The 23,374-nt window shown below is 41.6% G+C and overlaps 1 protein-coding gene across 1 annotated transcript in view; it reads left to right on the forward strand.

The window, feature by feature from the left end:
* LOC134443192 (zinc finger protein ZFP2-like) overlaps positions 1 to 23,145 on the forward strand; it is a 32,417-nt gene extending 9,272 nt beyond the window's left edge. Inside the window, exons 2-11 of the mRNA XM_063193079.1 lie at positions 6,542 to 6,922; positions 7,013 to 7,105; positions 7,522 to 7,701; positions 9,319 to 9,389; positions 9,471 to 9,521; positions 10,609 to 10,663; positions 12,450 to 12,534; positions 20,698 to 20,765; positions 21,380 to 21,539; positions 21,746 to 23,145. Coding sequence (XP_063049149.1) covers positions 6,911 to 6,922; positions 7,013 to 7,105; positions 7,522 to 7,701; positions 9,319 to 9,389; positions 9,471 to 9,521; positions 10,609 to 10,663; positions 12,450 to 12,534; positions 20,698 to 20,765; positions 21,380 to 21,539; positions 21,746 to 22,968 — 1,998 coding nt within the window. The 5' untranslated portion in view covers positions 6,542 to 6,910 and the 3' untranslated portion in view covers positions 22,969 to 23,145. The remainder of the gene's footprint in view (positions 1 to 6,541; positions 6,923 to 7,012; positions 7,106 to 7,521; positions 7,702 to 9,318; positions 9,390 to 9,470; positions 9,522 to 10,608; positions 10,664 to 12,449; positions 12,535 to 20,697; positions 20,766 to 21,379; positions 21,540 to 21,745) is intronic.
* The last annotated feature ends 229 nt before the right edge of the window (positions 23,146 to 23,374 follow it).

Here is a 23,374-nt window from a genome sequence, read left to right on the forward strand (position 1 = left end):
TGGTAGGCGATTATTGGAAGTTAGCATTCAACTCAACGTCTTCACGCACATTTTTGTGAAGGACACAGTAGTAACAGTCCTTGACTGCTTTGCCAAAGCTGACACGCAAAATGAATAGCCTATCATGCTGCGCTTCCAGATGCGCTGTTACGCAGAGCTGTCGCATCGTTGTTCCAGGAAACTAAGATAGTTGGATACCAACATATGGTTTGACTCTGAAAACACACCGAAGACGGTTTACATTTTTAATATGTAGCGTGTAGACATCGGCTGACAGTTGTGTTTGCTATTTAGGACCATGGCAGAACTCATCACAGTTGAACACCATCTCATAAGCCCAATAAAACAACATGATCTAAAATAGCCTAAANTAGTCATAAACATGTGCTGTTGAACATGAAAATAGATCGAAGAGGGTTGGAAGTTTTCATATTTAGTGTATATTGGTTGTAGAAACAGAATGGTTGTGTTTGTAGCCATCCAATCTCGGACGGTCGTCATTTGAATTGAAGGCAGATTGCCAAATCGCATAAAGCGGCGCATCTCGTAATAAAATCTAAAATACTGAAAAATAAAATAATATAAACATATAGTTTTTATACTGAAAGTATATCGAGGAGGGTCTATAATATTGAGCTAAAGTGTTTGAAAGCTGGAAAAACTGCATGAAAATATGAAAATATATGAAAATTCATATGAAAATATTCCGGCCGGCCGCGGCCGTTCTGGTACAGATCCAGCCGGACGTTCACGGCCGTTATGGTAGCTAGAGGGTTAACATGCAGCCTATGTGATTAATCAAAGGTAAGTGCAACAATAATACTCATTAATTCAAGGTTCTTTGCCGTGAATTTTAATGACTGTACATTGTAGGACTTGTGTACACTGAACTTGTCATGATTTAAACAAAAAAAGTAAAATATTAATGTTTAAGTAGGCCTATTTTGCTGCTTAGTGGATTTTAACAGACTCTTAAACAAAATGCTGCAATACAATAACCGTCAGTTAAATGCATCAATAAGTGTCCCATGGTAGTTTTAACGATTCTTAGTCGAGATGGCCTACAGGGATATGGGTTTTTAACCGTACAACATGATTGCATTGACTGCCTGGGCCAAGATGGCCGACAGGGACATGGATGGATGCCTGGGCCAAGATGGCCGACAGGGATATAGAGAGGGATATGGCGCTACAGTCCGCAGCCAGACATACTTGAAAACGCATAGCGTTTTGTCACCGGGACGAGGAGAGGACGTCGTTTCCGGTTGCTGGCAGCGGTGAATTCAAATCTCTGTCATACGCGGTAACGCTGATCTATTTATATCCCACTAAAGCTGTACAGTGAATGTGAATGATCATGGCGGAAAAGTCAGGCGGGCCTTTTGGTTTTAGTGATGTGGATGACATGTTTTGGGATCAACTTAGCCGGGTGAGGAAGTTATCGGACAGGGATAGCAGTGGAGAATCAATGGCGTCAGTGATAAGCAAAAAATCCAGAGTTGTTAGAGAACGACCTAAGCCCAATGCTAATGTAGGTAGCGTGACTGACTCATGGAAAGTAATTGTTTCCTTTGAAACTAAAGGTGGACCAGACCATCATCCCATGCATATCACTAAGGCCATTCAGAAAGAGATAGGTAATATCCAACGCGCCACATTCCTGGGAAATGGTAGGCTGTTGATATACGCCAAATCAGAAGAGCAACGCAAAATCATACTGAAGAAAACCACACTTAATAACTTGAAGATATCTGTGCATGTTCCTGGTACAAAGTCTAGAGCAAGAGGGGTCATCTCAGGAATCCCTACCTCTGTATCTGTAGAGGAAATTAAAGAGACACTGTCCCAGTATGGTGTAACCGAGGTCAAACGTCTGACAAAAGGAAAAGAGAAAATAGACAGTTTGTCAATTTTGCTAACTTTTGATAAAGACTTGCCAGCGCGAGTCCAAATGGGATATATGTCATACACGGTGCGCGAATATGTTCCTCCCCCGCTAAGGTGCTTCCAATGCCAAAGATTTGGTCATGTTGCAAGCCAATGCAGAGGGAAAGTCAGGTGTGCGAAATGTGGTGGGGACCACGACTATGGTAAATGCGAAGCAGATGTGTTAAAATGCTGCAATTGTGGCGGCCCACATAGTGCTGCGTATGGTGGCTGTGAAAAACAAAAAGAGGCAAAGGAAGTACAGAAATGCAGAGTTTTGCGTAAAATGTCTTATGCGAATGCCCTTAAGACGGTTCAGAATGACAAGGCCGCTAGCGCCCCTACACCCGTACCCCGATCTAGCACTGCAGGGAGCCAATATCACAGAATAAGCCAAAGCAATGGGCAGGGTCTACTGAATGGAAGTCAGCACCTGAATAGGCCGATACCAGAACCTAGGAAATGTGCATGCAACAATTATATAACAAAGGATACACTATTGGTGAACAAAAATGAATTTATTGCATTCTTGTGTACAGTAATGAATACAACCTTGAAAATCAAAAGGAAACGTGATAGGATTAGTTCAATTGTGGAAATTGCCAATGGTTTCTTGGGGTCTAGTACTACAATGGATGAGATACATCTAATGATAAATCGCAAATATGGACAGAGCCAAGATAGTACTTGAATGGATTATGGTGTTTTTCATTTTACAATGGAATGCACGAAGCTTAATAGCTAATGGTCAGGAACTCAAAAGATATATTCATGAACTAACTGATAAACCTGAGGTTATATGTATTCAGGAGACATGGTTGAAACCACACCTGCAATTTATTATTAAGGGCTATAGTGCGATCAGGTATGACAGAAGTAATGAAAGAGGTGGTGGATGTGTAACCTTTATCAAAGAAGGCATTCCATATAAGTGTATTAAAGTAAGCGGTGAACATGAATGTATTGTCACAGAAATATTTAATGGGTCTAAGGAAACTTATACCATCATCAATTATTATAACCCATGCAAAGCCTTAACAAGTGATCTCCTAAATGGTATTATTAAGAGGAGCCACACAGAGATATGGTGTGGCGATTTTAATGCCCACAATAGTTTGTGGGGTAGTAAGCACACAGACATGAATGGCATGGTGGTTGAAGACGTAATTATGGACAGAATGCTAGTGTGTGTAAATGATGGCTCTGGCACTAGACTCAATATCCTTAAGAATGAAGCTTCATGCATTGACTTAACCTTAGTTGACAGAAGATTAGCTTACAGATGTCAATGGTGCACTGACCAAACAACTACTATTGGCAGCGATCATTTCCCTATATGGTGTAAAATGGATGTGGAAATCAGGACTGAACCGAAGTATGTCCACCATAAGTGGCTGTTTTGGAAAGCTAACTGGGAAGAATTCCAGAGCATGTCTACAGAATTGTCCGAACGTCCATCAGATGCTGAGCAGAATGTGGAAAACATGAATGATGGCATAAGCTCATTCCTCTATTTTATAGCAAGACAGTCGATACCAATGAGTGAAGGGCAAAGAAATATGAAGAATGTCCCCTGGTGGAATGATAAATGTACTAAAGCAATAAAGGATCGAAACAAGGCTTTAAAGATACTACGTAAAACTTTAACATCTGACAACTTACTGGACTATCAAAACAAGAAGGCACTAGCTAGACGTATTATTAAAGAGGCGAAAAGAGAATCCTGGAGAGAATTCTGTTCATCTATAGGCAGAGAAACTTCACTTAATCAAGTATGGATGATGATTAAAAAGATGACTGGTAGATATATACCCCCTCATATTCCTGTCTTAACTGACAGGGATGGGTATTATACCACAGATGTAGAGAAAGCTAATATACTGGCTAAAACTTTTGCAGATGTTCATAAAGGTCACCACCTGGAAGACTGCTTCAAAAAAAAGAAAGAGGAAATGTTAAGTATGAATGAGGACCTCCTCACTAAGAAGGAATCAAACAAGTCTAGTATAGATCTTGATTTTAGTATGACTGAGCTAAAGATGGCCCTAAAGAATACAGGCTACTCTGCGCCTGGTAGTGATGGCCTTTGCTATGCCATGTTTAGACAACTCCCTGATGAGGTTTTGGAAATTATCCTGAAACTTTTTAACAAAGTATGGGAGGAGGGCGCAATACCAGCGGCATGGAAGAGATCAACAATCCTCCCATTTCATAAACCTGGTAAGGACAAATGTGATCCAGGTAATTATAGACCAATTGCCCTCACTTCACACCTGGGCAAACTTATGGAAAAAATGGTTGTGACTAGACTAAACTACTTTCTGGAATATAATAATTTACTATATGGCTATCAAACTGGATTTAGAAAACAAAGGTCAACTACTGATGCCCTGGTTAAACTAACCAATGAAATTGAGAAAGCACTGACTATGAAGGAAGCAATGGTAGCAATCTTCCTAGACATCGAAAAAGCCTATGACACAATGTGGAGAGAAGGACTCTTAATCAAACTAAATAAAATGGGCATTGAAGGGAAGATGTATAATTACATCTTAAATTTCCTATCACAGCGTACACTGAGGGTTAGGGTTGGTGAGGTCCTTTCCAATGAATTCTCTGTGGAAGGGGGAATTCCACAAGGTAGTGTGATAAGCCCAATTTTGTTTAATCTCATGATTAATGACATATTTGAGAAACTGAGCAATATGAACAATGGTTTACTGTATGCTGATGATGCTGTCATATGGAGGAGGGGGAATAATATCCCGCACATCACTAAAACAATACAGAAGGAACTGTATATTTTAGAACAGTGGGGAATGGAGTGGGGTTTTAAGTTTTCTGTGCAAAAATCACAAGTGACTTATTTCACAAGGAAGAACGTGTCAGAAGCCCATGAAATTTTACTTTATGACCAGCCTCTCAAAAGAGGAGATGACTTCAAGTACCTGGGTCTTTGGTTGGACAATAAACTCACCTGGAAACGACACATTGAATATGTAGAAACAAAATGCAAAAAGGTCTTGAACTTAATGCGTATGGTCTCTGGTCTCTGCTGGGGCGCAGATAGACAATCTTTACTCAATATTTTTAGAGCCTTGATTAGGTCAAATACTGATTATGGTTGTATAGTTTATGGAGCTGCCTGTAAAACGTCCCTCATGAAGCTTGAAAGAGTACACTCAAGGGCCCTGAGAATAGCCCTGGGTGCCATTAAGACAACTCCCATTAGCGCCCTGCAAGTGGAGGCAGAGGAAGCTCCTATTCAGATGCGCTTTAAGAAATTGGCACTGACCTACTGGGTCAGGCTACAGTGTAGCACCGACAGCCCAGCCATGTCAGTGCTCCAAGATTGTTGGGAATATTATAAAGAAGGAAAGGGATTTGGGTGGAACATTGAAGGGGATGCAAGCATGTTTGGTTTAAAAAGCCTTGAATTTAACTCTGCATTGGTAATGAGTAATGTACCCCCATGGATCCTTCCTGCCCCAGATGTTAACACAGAGCTACTGAAAGTGAAGGAAGACCACCCTAATGATGATGGATTTGCAATACATTGTAAAACATATCTGAAGTCTGCTTTTTATGGGTTCCTACATATATTTACAGATGGCTCAAAAAACCCTCAAACTGGCCAGTGTAGTATTGGAATCTATATACCTGAATTCCAAAGGACGTATGGGTACCGACTGAATAACTTCTTATCCATATATTCAGTAGAACTAACTGCTATAATCACTGCCCTGAGATGGATAGAAGAAGTCAAGCCTTTTAAATCAGTCATCTGCACAGATTCACTCTCAGTCTTGGAAAGCTTTATCTCTGGACATGCAGTAAGAGATGACTTAATTATTGAAACAAGACAGCTCTTGGCTCAACTTAGTAATCTAGGGCTCATTGTCCAATTTTGCTGGGTCCCAGCTCATAAGGGCCTCAAGGGTAATGACACCGCCGATAAAGCTGCCAAAGATGCATTAGGCCACCAAGGTATCTCAATCCATGTTCCACTAGGGAAAGGAGAAGCTAAATCTTATATCAAGACAGAAATCATGAATATGTGGCAGGATGAATGGGAGTCAGACATAAAGGGCAGGAAGTACTTTAATGTGCAACCGCAGGTTGGGGGGAAAAGAATCACATCAGTGGGGCTGGGAAGAAGGGAGGAAGTTGTGTTCACAAGACTGAGACTGGGGCATGCTGGCATCAACGCCACATTACACGTCTTGGGTAAAAGTGATGGACTTTGCACTGAATGTCAAGTTAAAGAAGATGTAGAGCACATTCTTTTTCACTGCAGTAAATTTTCTGAACACAGGTCACACTGGAGAGAGCAGGAAGGAGAGGATGATATCCAAACCATCTTGAAGGAAGAGGGAATGCAAGGCACTAGACTCAAAGGCCTTATGAGGTACCTAGGTGATACAGGTCTAATGGACAGGATATAGATACACATTTCTTTCTTTCTTTCTTTATTTCTTTTTTTTTTTTTTTTCCCCCTTTAATTTATTATGCCCTGCCATGATTTCATGATCGTATCACACACTCCTGTACAGTAGGTGGCGATATACAAGCTACATTGTAAACCGCCATTACCTAGAAGAAGAAGAAGAAGAAGATATGTCACCGCAAACTAAAAGAAAAACTGTAGAAACACCACGGTAAAGTTTGTTAGAAAATGCGTGACATAAAATGTTCATGAGTAGTACTTTCTAGAGAAGGAGAGTACACTTTAGTCGAACTGAAGGTGTGTGAAAACAGTTGACTTGTTTTCCTGTGAAGTTCACGAAAAGGACAACAGCAGCCGTGCATACTGGGCTCAAAGAACGTGGATCTAACTGGGCTCCTATTATTGCTTGTGTAAGTCTGTCCTTTCAAATCAATCGGCACCATCATTGTATTGCCCTGGCGAGCCGATCCATCATTCATCATCCACAGTTGACTTGATGTTCCATATCAACCGCGTCTTCATACCAGAGTACCAACAATGGCCTGCGATGTGAGTTGAAAGGCAAATTGGCATTTTCAAGAGATTTACTGTATTTTATAATAACTGTTGCATTTTAACGGAATGTTTTTTTACTTGTAGATGATTGAGATTTCCCACCATATCAATGCGAATCATAAGCAAGCCTGCAGTGACCTGGAGAAGGCCAGTCTATTCATCACAGAAGCATTGGAGGTAGGCAACACGTTGTGTGTTTCCAAACTAAGACACCAACTAAACACCTTTTAATGTGCACTTGGCAACACAGCACAGTTGTTTAGATTAACAATCGGGTTTTTTGAGTAACTGGTTACTGGTCAAGTGCTGTGTGTTTATTGACAGTCTAGTAGCCGATCACAATTGAATTCCAGTTTTGTGTCACAGTGGAAGAACACAAGAAACCGACTGTATACACACATCAATACACAGTTTATTATTCCAATAACATATTTATCCCAACAACTATAAAATTGTGGTTATGTAAAAAGGCTCAGTGAGTGTCGACTCGTCTGCATCAGTGGAAGAAAATGTGTCATCCTTCGTGCTGTCTTGAGGAATCTTTTTTTTTTTTCTCAGAGTATAAAAAAATAATATGTGTGTGTTTCAATCAGAGTGAGATCCAGAGGAACACAACTCTGTGCATGTTAATCCACCGTCTGGAAGAGAGGGCAGCTGAGAATGGAAGGAGCCAATCAGAGCAGGTGGAGTCAAACCGGCAGCTGAAGCTCCAGGTGGTTGAACTACAGAAACAATTGGAAGACAAAGACAACTCACTAACACAAGCCAAACAGGTATGTGTATGGCTGTGTCTCGAATGGCGCACTTTCGTCAGTGCACTGACAGTCAGTGCATAGTGTCGAGGAAAAATGTGAGCACTATGCACTGTGCCCTCGCTGGAAGTGACTGCTGAGCATGCCATTAGCTTGCCAAAATATGAGTTGGCTACTGTTTACAATGCACAGCGTCTGGTGCTTGTATTTTCATGTCCTTCACCCCAAAGGACAACAATCACACATACAATACTTTGGTTGGCATGTAAAGGTTGGTGTCCCATCAACATTACTTACAGAATTAGGAGACTGTTGACCAAACTCTTCTACTGAACTAAATGCCACATTTCCTCCCTGTCATTGTCAACATGGCCGCCGTTTAGTGCGTGCAGTGTCCATCATTCAAGCACTGCATTTTTCCGCCATTGTTAGGGGATCATCCTGGCACTTTCAGTGCACTGGCTCAATTGAAATTTTCAGCGTGAGCGCCCTAGGCACTGAAAAACAGTGCCCGAAGTGCACAAGTGCAGCATTTGAGATACAGCCTTTGTCTCCTTTGTCTCCAGCACGCTTTAGTCTTATAACATGTAGGCCTATAAACATGTTTTCAGAAGGTTTGAGATAGAGATAAGAGAGACAACATTCACCGACCAAGGTTTCATAGAAGTCTACCAAAAAAACCCTGATAAGGTATTTGTGTACAGTTACTAGACATGACAAAATGGCATACTACTTGACATACCAGTTCTCTATAAATTGTGAATGTTACATTGAAGTACCCATTCTCTTAGTTAGACTACCCCTTCCGATTTTCTTTTTACTTGTTGATTGTTTCCCTGTGAAAACAGGCAGCCAAATAATCTACTATGCTTTTATGGACAAGTAAAGATTGGAAATGGGGGGGGGGGGTTAAATGCAGTAGGCCTACAGTGAATCATTCTGTTTACAACAGTTTAATTCGTCCCTCATGCAAGGGTCTATGTAATGAAAAAAATAATAAAACAAAATAGGAGCAGAGATAAGAATTTAAGAGTACTGTGAAATTGTTAACGCATAGACAAAAAGGGTCTAAGAGGCTTTGCCTTTTCCCCACACACACACACAGGCGTACACATTCTACATGAGGGGTGCTGGCCAGTTTTTCAAAATTCCTCCCATTAAAAGGACTGAACAACATATTACACATTTATGTCTATATTCACATTCATATATATACAGCCCGATGTCTCCTCTGCCGTGTCAATGAAAGCCTGTCACCTAACTCATTACAACTGTAAAGCAAAGCCTGGGGAGTGTAAGTAAACTCATCCCAACTGTCCCTTCTCTGAATGTTTTTTTTTATTGCTCCCAAACCCAAGTTAACTACAACAACTTGACTAGGCTTTTGATCCCTCTGTCTTTCAAGCACTTGTAGTTTTCAAGTTTTTCAAGTTTTCAAATTTACTCCAGGAGGAAAATGCGAAGGAAATCGTAATTCAAATCGTTTTTAACAAAAACAGAAATCGTAAAAAAAAAAAAAAAAAAAGTTTTTTTTTTTTTTTTACATTTTCGGAAACTATGGCGGCCAAATTTAAACTATAGCGGGCCGCCATAGTTTCCTCAATGTATGGGAAACACTGACATTGTTCTTTTCTGCAGAGTATTGCTGTCCTGAAGAATGAACTGGGGGACCTGAAACAGCAGCTGCAAACCCACCAGAGTAATCACAGGTAATCATATCAAATGGTAATCATATGGTTCTATCCATCTAAAATATTACTTTCATATTCCACTTTGTTTTTGATGATTAGCCTGGTTGGCCTAGGCATGACGGACAGACAGATCCATCAGGGTGATCACAGGTATTTAAATTTAATTACTTTTATTTGGAGACAAGCATTTAAGGTACAAGATTAAAACATTTTAGAATCTAACATTTTTGTTTTCTCCTGACTGCACGAAACTAGCTGCGCACAAGTCAACCTCTGATTGTTGGAAACCGCTGTCGGTCAAAAAATTAGCTCACATGGTTGGCTGCCAGTGTCTTGCCCCTCCTCACAACACCGTGTTTATAAACCCAAAAAAACCAATCTACAGGTATAGGCTATTGACAGGCTGGCAGATCTTTGATGATTAAGCATTGCACAAACAGACACAATAAACGACCTCTGTAGTACCCCCCTTGTTGTCCACGTCTACAAGGGCGGCGCCATTACTGTTTTGGTAGCCAACATGCTCTCCAAAAATTCCGTGCTCCTGGACACGGATGTTAAGGACACGAAATCCGTGTCCAGGAGCACGGATTTTGCCAAAGTTCTGTGCTCCTGGACACAGAATTATTTTCCGTGATGGACACACAGAAGTGCTCTCTCTACTCCCACAGTTTTATGTTTCCAGTCTTGTGTTTTCTCAGGATATTTCTAATTTCAACTATTTTTTTCTAAAAAAAAGCATTTCTTACTGACATGTTAGTGTTAGGGATTGTTTTGCACAGCTAGTATTGTTTCATTCATGAATTTGATAGCCTATCAACCAACTGGAAAAGGTATTTCTCAAAAATATGTCTTTAATGACAGGTTAAGGTTAGGGAATGTTTTGGTCAGGGCACAACTTAAATTGCTATAGCATAATTTTGTTTAGGATTATTATTTGGTATGTATTTTCTAATCATAGAGTTAACACAGTGCTGTGGGAATATAGAAAGCACTCACTTGTGCCCATCACGGAAAACAATTCCGTGTCCAGGAGCACAGAATTTTTGGAGATCAGGCTGTGGTAGCAGTTGTAGCAGACCGCAGCAGACCGCAAATCCTGTGAGAACACGATAGCCATTGAAATGCAATATTGGGCGGGGTAATGAGATTAATACATTTGTGTTTGTTTGTGACATTATCATCAGTCGTCACTTTTGAACTTTGACCTCTGAGATACTGTATGTCTCTGTTGCAGGATGACTCAGGAAGTGAATGAGTGGCAACAGGATGAGAGCCCGCCCAATATTGTGGTACACACACCTACACATAGACATGCATTCTCTCTCTCTCTCTCTCTCTCTCTCTCTCTCTCTCTCTCTCTCTCTCTCTCTCTCTCTCTCTCTCTCTCTCCTGCCATCTCTATCTTTTCTTTATGTCTATCTGTCTGTCTGTCTGCCTGACCAATATTGTGGTACGCAAACCTACACACACACACACACACACACACACACGTTACTTCTTTATTTGGATTGACAGACATACATGTAGCACCCCTGCTCTTCAGCATGGCATTAAAGGGGTATGCCACTATTTTGGGGCTTACTACAGTTAAAATCGTTGGCCAGGGTTTATAAAGATGGTAAAGTGTCTTTCACTAGCTTAGCGACATATTCCCTCTTTTAACTTGTCTTGGAGCAAGACAACGCTTAACATGAAAAATAAGAAACTTTACCACCTTTATGAACCCCAGCCAGCGATTTTAACTGTAGTAAGCCCCAAAATAGTGGCATACCCCTTTAAGATATTGCAGTCTAGGGATGAATACTCACTTACCAGAGGCCTGGGGTAAAAAGTATATAGGTTGTGCTTTGAGCGCCCTGAGCACTCTGAGTTACACCTCAGAGACAGATATTTCACCTACTTACACTATGTACACATAACAGGTTATCAATTCACCTCAACATTAAAAATGAAAGGTGAAACGTCAAAGTGTGATAATCGATCAGGAACCATTTATTTAAACCCCTTTTTGTGATTGACTCCCTTAGCGCACATAAGTCGTGCTGTCAACAAAGACAAGCAATCAAACCCGAACAAACAAACAAAAATACCCGGCCGGGTTTCAAAACAAACAGTCATTGAAGGGCCCAGTTGGCGCGCGGTGGAGCTCCTCAATAAATCCAACCGAAACGTAGGCTACCGGTACTCACGACCAGTTGCCTCATAGGGTACCATAATCCACAAACAGCGTTGTTAAACGTCCAACGATGTTCGTGCCCGTTATCATCGTGTCCGTACCCCGAACATCTCCCTCCGACACCTTGGATTCCTCTCGGTAAGGTTGCAACACTCAGCAATCAACAACTGCTGATAGCGACTGGCAAAGATTCGGCTGCGAAGCGGTTAGCCGCCGGTGTAGCATGTGTTCCAAAACGGTATCCAAACTCTCGTCCTCGCAATGAACAAGGTGAATAAAAGACAAACATGACAACGACATGAAACGTGTCGGGGCCATGTACATTATTACTTTAAAGAAGTCAATGCAGTTATTTATAGTAGTACAAATTGGTTGGCATTTCAGAAGCTTCGTTGAGTATCAGATATCCATATATGAATCAAATGAACATCCAATTCCTAAAATACCTTATCTATTGTTCTCATCAATCAAAATCACACACACAGCCACTCCGTCATTTCCATGCAGACATGATCAAGTTGTCTATACAAGGTGTAGGATTGGACATTCTAGACTCACTCATGGTTCTTTGAGGGGAACCTCCCTTGTGTGATCTTTGTTGCAATCTCTTATCAATTAAGCATATTCTACTGCTCTGCCCTTAAAATGAAAATGCTGCATTTTCTTTAAAGGAGGTACTATATTAGGTCTTTTTTTAGTAAGGTTTTTAACATTTTAAATTGTATTGATATGAACATGTTTAATGTATTTATTTATTTGTTGGTTTTTAACTGGCTATAAATGAAAGCGTGCGCGCGCACACACACACACACACACACACACACACACACACACACACACACACACACACACGCACACAGGCACACACACACACCAAATATCTGCTATGTGTTTTTCAGACAGAAGAGGTTGGTGTCCAGCAGAATGATCTTGTTGCACTTAAAGAGGAAGATAAAGATGATTGGTATCCATTTAGTCAATCAGGTATGATGCTCTTGCTCTCTCACTCACTCACTCACTCACTCACTCACTCACTCACTCACTCACTCACTCACTCACTCACTCACTCACTCACTCACTCACTCACTCACTCACCTACCAGTGCACAATGTCTAATTTAATAGTCCAGAGTAGGCAGAAGAGTGGAATTTAGGTATTAAATTGACAAGCACCTCTGTACCTCTGGCCGTTGGTGGCAGCTGCCTTGGCTTGTAGATTAAGCCAACATTGATACATCCCAAGTAACTTAAAAGGAAGCGGACTTAAGGGTCATAAGTGGAAGTTAATTGGAAAGTCAAACAATCAGGGGAAAGTGCAGGGGAAAGACCTCAGAAGCTTCCAAAAGTTTGGAAAATGAATAAACGATTTGGTAGCAAGCCAAGCAATTGAAGGACGAGGCATTTTTTCCCTTATTTATTTAAAGTTTAAAATGCAGTTTGCTACTCACCCATGGTAGCTTCGCGTCATTTGGAGCACTCTCAAAGATATTGGGTTTGGGGATATTGGGTGATATCCAAGTCAATTATGGCAGTACATTTTTTAATTTATTAACTTTGACATGATCACACTAATATTATTATTACATTGCATTTGGCAGACGCTTTATAACCAAAGCGACTTTCAAAAGAGGACATAATCAAGCCAACATCACAAGCAAATACAAAGTGCACAGGAGCTATACAGAACAACAAGTGCAATTGCAAAGAGGGGTTAGTTTTTTTTTTTTTTAACAAAGAGGAAATAACAAGTACGCACACACACAAACACACACTCACAAACTAAACAAAACTAAACCAGACATCATGTCAGGAATCTGCCCTTGGGCAAGGCCAGTTCAAGCATTAGTCTAGTAGATTCTCTCGAAAGAGGAATGTCTTTAATTGTTTCTTGAAGGCTGCAAGAGATGTGCTTAGTCTTGCTGCCTCTGGGAGACTGTTCCACCACTTGGGTACCACAACGGAGAACAATCTTGACTGGGAGTACCTGTAATAATTTGCAGGGTTTGCAGGGTTTTTTTTAAGCATACTATTGTATGGTATTAGTCAAGTCAAGTCAAGTCAAGTCAAGTTTATTGTCAATTTCTTTACATGCACTGGTCATACAAAGAATTTGAAATTGCGTTTCTTGCTCTCCCATGCAGACATAGACTAATCTAGGTAAGGACATAGACAGTATAGACATAGACAGTACTCATACATGGACATAGACAGTATGGACGTAGACATTGCTCATACAGACATTTAAAGTGCAAGACTGGACAACAGAAGACTTGTAGAGAACATACATTAAGAGGAGGTATTTTGTTGTGCTTTTTCTAAAAGTCCTTTATAGCGTTCTGACATAGTAATAGTAGCATTTGAAGAAATAAATAATTAAAAAAGGTTTTTATTAAATACACCAGCAGCAGTATGTGTGTGTGTGTGTGTGTATGTGTGTGTTTGTGTGCGTGTGTGTGTGTGTGTATGTGTGTGTGTGTGTGTGTGTGTGTGTGTTTAGTGCAGGTAGAAAGTGCGGTGTGCGTCTGTGTGTGTGTACCTGTGTATGTGTGTGTGTGTGTGTGTGTATGTGTGTGAGTATGAGTTGTGTGTCAGTGTGTGTATGTTTGGGTTTAGTGCAGAAAGTGCAGTGTGTGTGTGTGTGTGTGTGTGTGTGTGTGTGTGTGTGTGTGTGTGTGTGTGTGTGTGTGTGTGTGTGTGTGTGTGTGTGTGTGTGTGTATGTTTTGAGTTAGTGCAGGTTGAAAGTTCAGTCACAGATGTAGTAGTGCAGGTGGAATGTTCAGTCGCAGATATGGTGGTGGGGATGAGGGGGGGGAGTGTTGTCAGTGGCCTGGCTGGCTAGAGGCTGACAGTGAAGGGAGAGTGGGTTGAGTGTTCAGTATCTTGATTGCTTGATGCATCGTGCTGCTTGCAAGCCTGGTGGTACGGGAACGGAGGCGCCTGTACCTCTTTCCAGAGGGCAGGAGGCTGAACAGTTTGTGTGCAGGGTGGCTTGTATCTTTGATGATCATCAGTGCTTTTCGGGTGAGGCGTGCGGTGTAAATGTCCTGCAGGGAGGGGAGTGGTACTCCAATGATCTTCTTCGCTGTGTTCACAACACGCTGGAGTGTCTTCCTGTTTTTCTCCGTGCAGCTTCCTCCCCACACTGTGATGCAGCTGGACACGACGCTCTCTATGGTTCCTCTGTAGAATGTTGTCATGATGGAGGGTGTAGCACTTGCCTTCTTTAGTTTGCGCAAGAAGTAGAGACGCTGATGGGCCTTCTTCGCCAGTGATGTAGTGTTGGTGGTCCAAGAGAGGTCGTCGCTGATATGCACTCCAAGGAACTTGGTGCTGCTCACTCTCTCCACAGCATCACCGTCGATGGTCAGTGGTGGCAGTTGTTTTTGGACCCTCTGAAAGTTGACAACAATCTCCTTGGTCTTGTTGACATTCAGCAGGAGGTTGTTGTCTTTGCACCATCTGGCCAGCAGGTCTACTTCTTCTCTGTAGTGGGTCTCATCACCCTTAGTGATGAGGCCCACCAGTGTTGTATCATCCGCAAACTTCACTAGATGGTTAGTGCTGTGGGTCGTTGTGCAGTCATGTGTCAGCAGCGTGAACAGCAGGGGGCTGAGAACACAACCTTGCGGAGCCCCCGTGCTCAGGGTCAGGGTGCTTGAGGTGTTATTCCCTACCCGTACTGCTTGTGGTCTCTGCATCAGGAAGTCCAGCAGCCAGTTGCAGAGGGAGGTGCTGAAACCTAGTTTGTCCAGTTTTCTGATGAGTTGTTGTGGTATTATGGTATTGAATGCTGAACTGAAGTCAATGAACAGCATTCTCACATATGAGTCTTTATTGTCCAAGTGGGTGAGGGCTGGATGGAGGGCAGAGCAGATTGCATCCTCCGTGGATCGCTTGGCTCGGTATGTGAACTGGTAGGGGTCCAGGGTGGGGGGTAGGGTGGCTTTGATGTGTGACAGGACTAGCCGTTCGAAGCACTTCATGATTATGGGCATCAGTGCTACAGGACGGTAGTCATTGAAGCATGATGGTGATGATTTTTTCGGCACGGGTATGATGGTAGCAGCTTTGAAAGGAACACCACCTTCTGCTAAACCTCCCTAAAACTGAGCTCGTGATGATCCCAGCCAAGGACTCATGTTGCCACGATATCAAACTCAATATGGGCTCAGCCACTGTCGCCCCAAATAATGTTGCAAGAAACCTGGGTGTCATGTTTGATGACCATCTATCATTCTCTGACCACATAGCCTTGGTTGCCCAGTCATGCCGCTTCTCACAGTTCAATATAAAAAAAAGATCAGGCTATACCTGATCCAATATGCCAATCAACTTCTGGTGCAAACCATGGCCTTGTATACTGCAACTCCCTCTTGATTGGTCTTGTAGCCTGTACAATAAGACCCTTACAAATGGTCCAGAATGCAGTGGCCCCTCTGAAGTTCACCCAACCCCAAAGGGCACATGTAATGCCACCTTTTGTTAACCTGCATTGGCAACCAGCGTCTGCTCCAATTAAATTCAAGGCCCTGACCCTTGCCTGCAAAGCTACAAGTTCTGCTCCGGCTTACCTGAAGGCCATGCTAAATCCATATGTTCCTTTTTAGGGTGTTGCAATCCTCCAATAACAACAGTTTATCCTTGCCCTCTACTCACACAATGCAATCCCAGTCCTAACGATTTTCTGTCATTAGGAAAGCAGAAGGTCCCAGGCACTCAGAGGTAAATCAGTCCGAAGAAGGAGGTATATTAAAAAGCCTTTATTATTATATCTGTGGCTACTCATAATTGAAATTAAAATGGCAACATGTTTCGACCATCTAGGTCTTCATCAGGGCAAAGCAAAGACAATGGATTGACACAAAGTTTAAAAAGTTTAACCCCACCCCTGAATCAGGTGTGTAATTAGTAAGGCGCACCTCCATCGAGGGAGGGGGGAAAGGGGGGATGGGGGGCTAAATCATAAGAAAACAGATTCCTCTCATACATTAACAAAAAGCAATAGGCATTCAACAGTAGGCTTACCATTTTTTTAAATTCTCAAAGAATTTTCATAATCAAATAGTGCATACATAGAAAATATTCTAAAAAACATTTGAACTCAATATCTTCATTTATCCCAGGGTATCTAAGTGCATCTAATTGGTGGATCCATAAGGTCTCCCGTTGGTTGAGCCTACAGATATGGTCACCACCTCTATCCAGAGGTCTAATATGTTCCAACGCCTCAATTTTTAACAGGGAGTCATTCTTATTATGCAGTCGTGCAAAGTGCTGGGCCATCTGGTAGTCTGCTTTACCAGTGCGTATAGCATACTTGTGCTCCGCAAGTCGGTCACGTAGGCGTCTGTTTGTGCGCCCCGCATAGAATATATTAGGGCACGGACAGGACAGACGGTAAATGACAAACGTGGTGTTACAGTTTATAAAATCTTTTATTTTGTATTCTTTCTTGGATTTAAAATCACTGAACGCTTTCGATGGAATAACAAGACAACCACAGGTCTCTTCAGCCAACTCTTTCCTTTCGGGTGGGAGATGGCTGTGTACAAGTTTGTCACGTAGTATAGGAGCTCTTTTATACGAGACTAACGGGGGTTCAGGCAAAACCTGTTGCAGCTCAGGGTCAGCGTTAATTATGGCCCAATTATCCTTCATGATGCGCGTTGCTTGTTTAGCCTCAGTACTATACTGCATAACAAAAAAGGGACACGATTTTTTATTATTCCTGTTGCGGTGCTTTTTAGTTAAAGTGTCAGAGCGATTCAGAGCATGCGCACTAGATCGAGCTCGCTCAACCGTGTGGGACCTGTAAGCTCGTTTCCTGAAGCGGTCGGTCATATCATTGACCTGTTTTTCAAACTCCGCCTCATCGTCGCATATGCGGCATAGCCGCTGGAATTGGCCAAAAGGTATATTTTTGATGAGCTGCGGTGGGTGAAGTTAATTGGCTCTCAGAATAGTATTACGAGACGTCTTCTTTCTAAAGATAGTGGTGTGCAGACTACCTTGTTGTTCAATAGAGACGGTGAGGGCTAAAAAGTTATTACTGTCTTGAGAATACTCCAGGGACAGTTTGATATTGGGGTTAATAGAATTGAGATATTGGTGAAACCCCTTGAATTGTGTCTCTGTGCCATTGAACACGAACATAAGATCATCTATGAAGCGCCCATACCATGTTACACATTGAAGGAAAGGGTTAGAATAATTAAACACATGAAGAGTTTCCCAAAGGCCTAAATATAAACAAGCATAATTGGGTGAAAAACAGCATCCCATAGGAACACCGATTTTTTTTGTTTTGTTTATATAGCTTATCTGTAAACACAAAGACATTATTGTAAATAATAAATTCAGTCAACTCCTCAATTAATTGTGAAGGAGGTTTCGTGTCCTTTCTTTCAGCCAAAAAGTGTCTCAGAGCATGCAAGCCCTCTTCATGATCAATGTTCGTATACAAGGAGGACTCAAGATCCATCGTGATCAGATATTGCGACTTCACATTGCCAAGCCTAGAAAAACTGTTCAAAACATCAATGGTGTTCTCAATGATGGAATGGTCCGAACATATGATTTAATAAAAAAGTCCACAAATTTAGATGCCGGTTCAGTGAGGGTACCATTGCCTGATATAATAGGTCGTCCAGGGGGGTTGTCGAATGGAGGTTTGTGCACCTTTGGCAGTAAATGAAATGTAGCTAGAGAAGTGTGCTCAACAGTCATGTACAGTGAGGAGAATAAGTATTTGATCCCTTGCTGATTTTGTTGGTTTGCCCACTAATAAAGACATGATCAGTCTTTAATGTTAATGATAATATGTATTCTAATATGGAGAGACAGAATATCGAAAAGAAAATCCAGAAATTAACTCTAAAGAATATATAATAATTGATTTATATTTAATTGAGGGAAATAAGTATTTGATCCCCTGCCAACCATTAAGAGTTCTGATCCCGCAGATCAAATGGCACTTCCAATCAACTTGTTATCTGAATTGAACACACCTGTTAATAGTAACCTGCACAAAAGACACATTGAATCCGCAGAATCAGTCCATAGAATCAGTCAATCAATCAAACTAAACTCGCCAACATGGGACAGACCAAAAGGCTGTCAAAGGATGTCAGGGACAAGATTTTAGAACTCAACAAGGCTGAAATGGGCTCCTGGATATTAAAGAGCAAACTGTTGGTGCATTTCTTCCCAATTTTAGGACATACAAAATGATCATCAATCATCAATCTTAGGCCTGTCTCTGGCACCTTAAAACTGTATGGGAGGAGCTAGGAAATGATCTCAAGGCAGCTGGGACCTCAATCACTAAGAAAACTATTGGAAACACTTGATACCACAGCGGATTAAAATCTTGCAGTGCATGTATGGTACCCCGGCTTCAGAAGGAACCTGTTCAGGCTCACCTGAGGTTTGCCAATGAACATCAAACTGGATTAGGATATGATTGGGAGGTGCTGGAATCAGATGACACCAAAATCAAACTGTTATGGCATTAACACAACTCTATGTGTTTGGAGGAAGAGAAATGCTGCCTATGATCCCAAGAACAACACCTTCTCCAACATCATAAATGAAAGTGGTAACATTATGTTTTGAGGTTGTTTGTCTGGCCAAGACACAGGACAACTTCACATCGTCAAGAAATGGATGGAAGGAGACATGTAAACGTACAATGCTGCATGCCAACCTCTTTCCCACCACCACTAGAATGAAGTTGGGTCATGGATTGGCCTCCCAATATGATAATAATCCATAACATACAGCCTAAGCAACGAAGGAGTAGCTCAAGCAGAAGCATATTAAGGTCATGAAGTGGCCTAGACAGTTTCCAAACATTAACCCTATACTAATCCTGTGAAGGGAACAGAAGCTCCCATTTGGCAAGCTACTGTCATACAACTTAAGTGATTTAGAGATGATCTGCAAAGAAAAGCGGACAAAAATCCTTTCTAATATATCCACAAACATTGTCATTAACTGAAAGAAACATCTGACCTCTGTATGAGAAAATAAGGGCTTTGCCACCAATTAATTTTGTCTTCTTTGACTAGAGGGGTCAAATACTTATTTTCCTCAATGGAATACAAATCAATTAAAATATATTCTTCAAAGTCATTTTCTGGATTTTCTTTTTGATATTCTGTCTCTCTATATTAGAATACATTTTATCATTAATATTATAGAATGATCATGTCTTTATTAGTGTGCAAACCAACAAAATCAGCAAGGGATCAAATACTTATTCTCCTCACTGTATTTACATTCTCATTTTCCGTAATCCATCCCTCAGTCTCAGCACGGGACGGCATATTATGAAATGTCGAAGTGAGAGTGGGAAAGGGTTTAGAGCGCAGTCTTTCATAATGTCTGGATTGTAATTGGCGTGTCGCCTCTGCAATGTACATTTCTTTGGATAACACGACCACTGCGCCACCCTTATCCGCAGGCCGTACAATAATATTCTGCAAGTGCATTGCGTTCACTCGACGATAAATTAGGCTTTTGAGTGGGCCTGGACTGTGTCTCAAATAGATCTTGTACATCATAGTCCACTTTTTTACAAAAGGCAATAAGGGATGGGTTCGACACAACTGGAGTGAAGTATGACTTGGGCAAAGAAGGTGGATCTAACAAGAAGCGTCATTTTATTTCTTTTCCGGTATCCACTTTATGTCGGGTGAACGCCCCTTTAGGAGACCTTCGGTTAGGAGATCTTTGGAGTCCTGAGGTTGAGAATAAATCAAGTCCCCTTAGCGCTGTAGATGGTGGTAGTGCACGTCTTGAGCAAACACCTCAAAAAGAGAAGAAGAAGGAGGGGACAAAGCCCCCTTTGGAGACCCAACTTGAGCACACGCTTTTGCATTGAGTGGGCGTGTTTTGCTTTATCTTTCTCTTATCCAGTATTTTTGACTTGGGTTTAAAAAGTGTGTCAGTGCTGGAAGTGTCTGGATTATCAGGTATGTTGTCGTGCGTAATGATTTTCTGTCATTGTCGCTCAATGGTGGAATAAGCTACCAGTTGCAACAGGAGCAGGGTCATCCCTTTCAACCTTCAAGAAGCTGGTGAAGACTCATCTTTTCCGAGAGAGCTTCCATTGTATGTCACTTCTGCTCTTTTCTTGTTCTGTAGATGAAATGGACACCTCCTCAGAACAAACCACCTCCTCATCTGCAGACATTACAATTCAACTCTTACAGGTATTTTCTAAGAAATTATCAACATTTTGAACCAGTGGTTGGTTTTTTGTTGTAGTGGTAAGGGGTTTCTGTCAAAATTGGCAATTGTGTTTCCTTTCCTTTGTATTGGTTCAATGAAATTATTTACCCATCCCTCCGTTGCTTAATGTTTGAAAGACAAGAATATTCAACCATTTGGTAGGGCTGCACAATTAATCAAAAATAATCGAAAATCGTGAAATCAAAGTCGTGATTTCAATCGTGATTTAATCGTGGCAACAGTACCCTACCTTTGAGAGCGTCCTTGAAGCCAGAACATACTGACAGGCTGGTGTTTCTGGCCAGAAATCTGTCCACCTAAGTTTCATGCTATTGCTTTTGTATAATTATTACAATTCATTTTATTTTGCTCATCCCGTATATAATTCATTCTTGGTTATATTTCATCTTGTTATAATTTTCAAAAAAATGTGCAAAAAATCAATAATTGTGATTAATAATCGTGATTTTGACCAACATAATCGTGATCATGATTTTTTTTTTCCATAATCGTGCAGCCCTACCATTTAGTACAGAAAATGTTTGAAATTGACGTTTTACAATTGCACTTTCTGTTCATTGACAATGCTTTTCAGGAAGAAGATGAAAAGCTAGACATGACTCCAGTTGTCAGCTCTGATCTAGATCCAGTCGAGTTTTTGAGATCATCAGTGCAACTGATTCACTGTTGTGCAACACAAGGTCAGCAAAGAACAACAAGCCAGAATAATGAAGATGGAGAAAACCCCAATGATTGTAAGACTTTAGCTATTCATGCAATTACTAAATTATTAAAAAGAATAATGCTGTTTTTTGTTTAAGTTCTTAATGTTTGTTATTAGCTGCATTTTGTCCACATCTTTGAGGTTAAGGTGTGTGTGTGTGTGTGTGTGTGTGTGTGTGTGTGTGTGTGTGTGTGTGTGTGTGTGTGTGTGTGTGTGTGTGTGTGTCCAAATTCGCAGCTGTCCCAGAGACAGAGGTGGATAATGGGAGGCCATGCAAGTCTTCTGTCTGTGGAGAGGATTTCTCCAGAAAGTCAGCAATGGAAAAACACCAACAGGACATTCACACAGGAGAGGAGCCTCATCTCGAACAAGACCAGTGCACAGGAAATGCGCCGCACCACCACAAACATCATGGCAAACGTGTAAATCATCATCAAACGCACACTGACACAGGGGCCAAGAGCCACCAATGTGATCAGACTTTCAAGCAAGCAACGCACCAGCTCATCCACACAGGACAGAGACCGTATCAATGTACTGTATGTAACAGAGGTTTTAATCGGTTGGAGCATCTCCAACTGCACCAGCGCCTTCACACAGGGGTCAAGCCCTACCACTGCAGACAATGTGGCAAGTCATTCACACAAGCAGGAAATCTGAAGAGGCACCAGCTCATCCACACAAAACGGAGACCGTATCAATGTCCTGTATGTAACAGAGGTTTTACCCAGTTGGGGCGACTCGGAACACACCAGTGCATTCACACAGGAGATAAGCCCTACCACTGCCAACAATGTGGCAAGTCATTCACACAAGCAGGATACCTTATTAGGCACCAGCTCATCCACACTGGACAGAGACCGTATCAATGTACTGTATGTAACAGAGGTTTTACTCGGTTGGGGCAACTCAGAACACACCAGCGCATTCACACAGGGGAGAAGCCCTACCACTGCCGACAATGTGGCAAGAGTTTCCCACGAGCAGGATCCCTCACGAGGCACCAGCTCATCCACACAGGAGACAGACCACACACATGTCCAGAATGCGGCAAATTGTTTAGACATTCGTCAACTCTCAAAACGCACCTGCACCTTCACACAGGTGAGAAGCCATACTTCTGTTTAGAGTGTGGTAAACGATTCTCCAAAGCAGATCACCTCAGGGTGCACCACCTCATCCACACAGGGGAAAAACCATATCAATGTACCCAGTGTGGCAAATTCTTTAGACATTTAGGATATCTGAAAACACACCGACTCACCCACACAGGAGAGAAGCCACATCAATGTCCGGAGTGCAGCCGCTGCTTTAGCTATTTGGGAAGTCTGAAAAAGCACCAACGCATCCACACAGGAGAGAAGCGCTACCACTGTTTAGAATGTGGCAGAGGTTTTTCTCAGGTGCCGCAACTAAGAAAGCACCTAGGCACTCACACAGGAGACAAGCCCTCTAACTAAGAAAGCACCTACGCCTTCACACAGGAGACAAGCCCACCCAACCACTGTAAAGTGAGGCAAACATGTAAATGTACTATGTCGCCACACATGCGTGTTGTCTATTTCCTTTCAAAATTTAAATGAAATGTATGTACACTATTGACTTCAAAGAAAACACTAAAAACATTGTCTAATTCATTCTCAAGTCTTTCTGTCTCATTATTTTGTTAATTATTCCGGCATGAGAAAATGTAAATATTTTGGTAACTCCAAATCATTTGTAACAGATAAGATTTGATAGACTGAGAGGTTGATTTAAATGTCAGCCAGGGAGAAAAAAACAAACAATTGTGTTTCTGTTGTGTGGCATCGTGATGTGAGGCAAGACTTCATTGAATATAGAAGTTTTGTACAATACTTTGCAAAA

The sequence above is a fragment of the Engraulis encrasicolus genome, unplaced genomic scaffold, assembly GCF_034702125.1.
Source record: "Engraulis encrasicolus isolate BLACKSEA-1 unplaced genomic scaffold, IST_EnEncr_1.0 scaffold_28_np1212, whole genome shotgun sequence".
Lineage (NCBI taxonomy): Eukaryota > Metazoa > Chordata > Actinopteri > Clupeiformes > Engraulidae > Engraulis > Engraulis encrasicolus.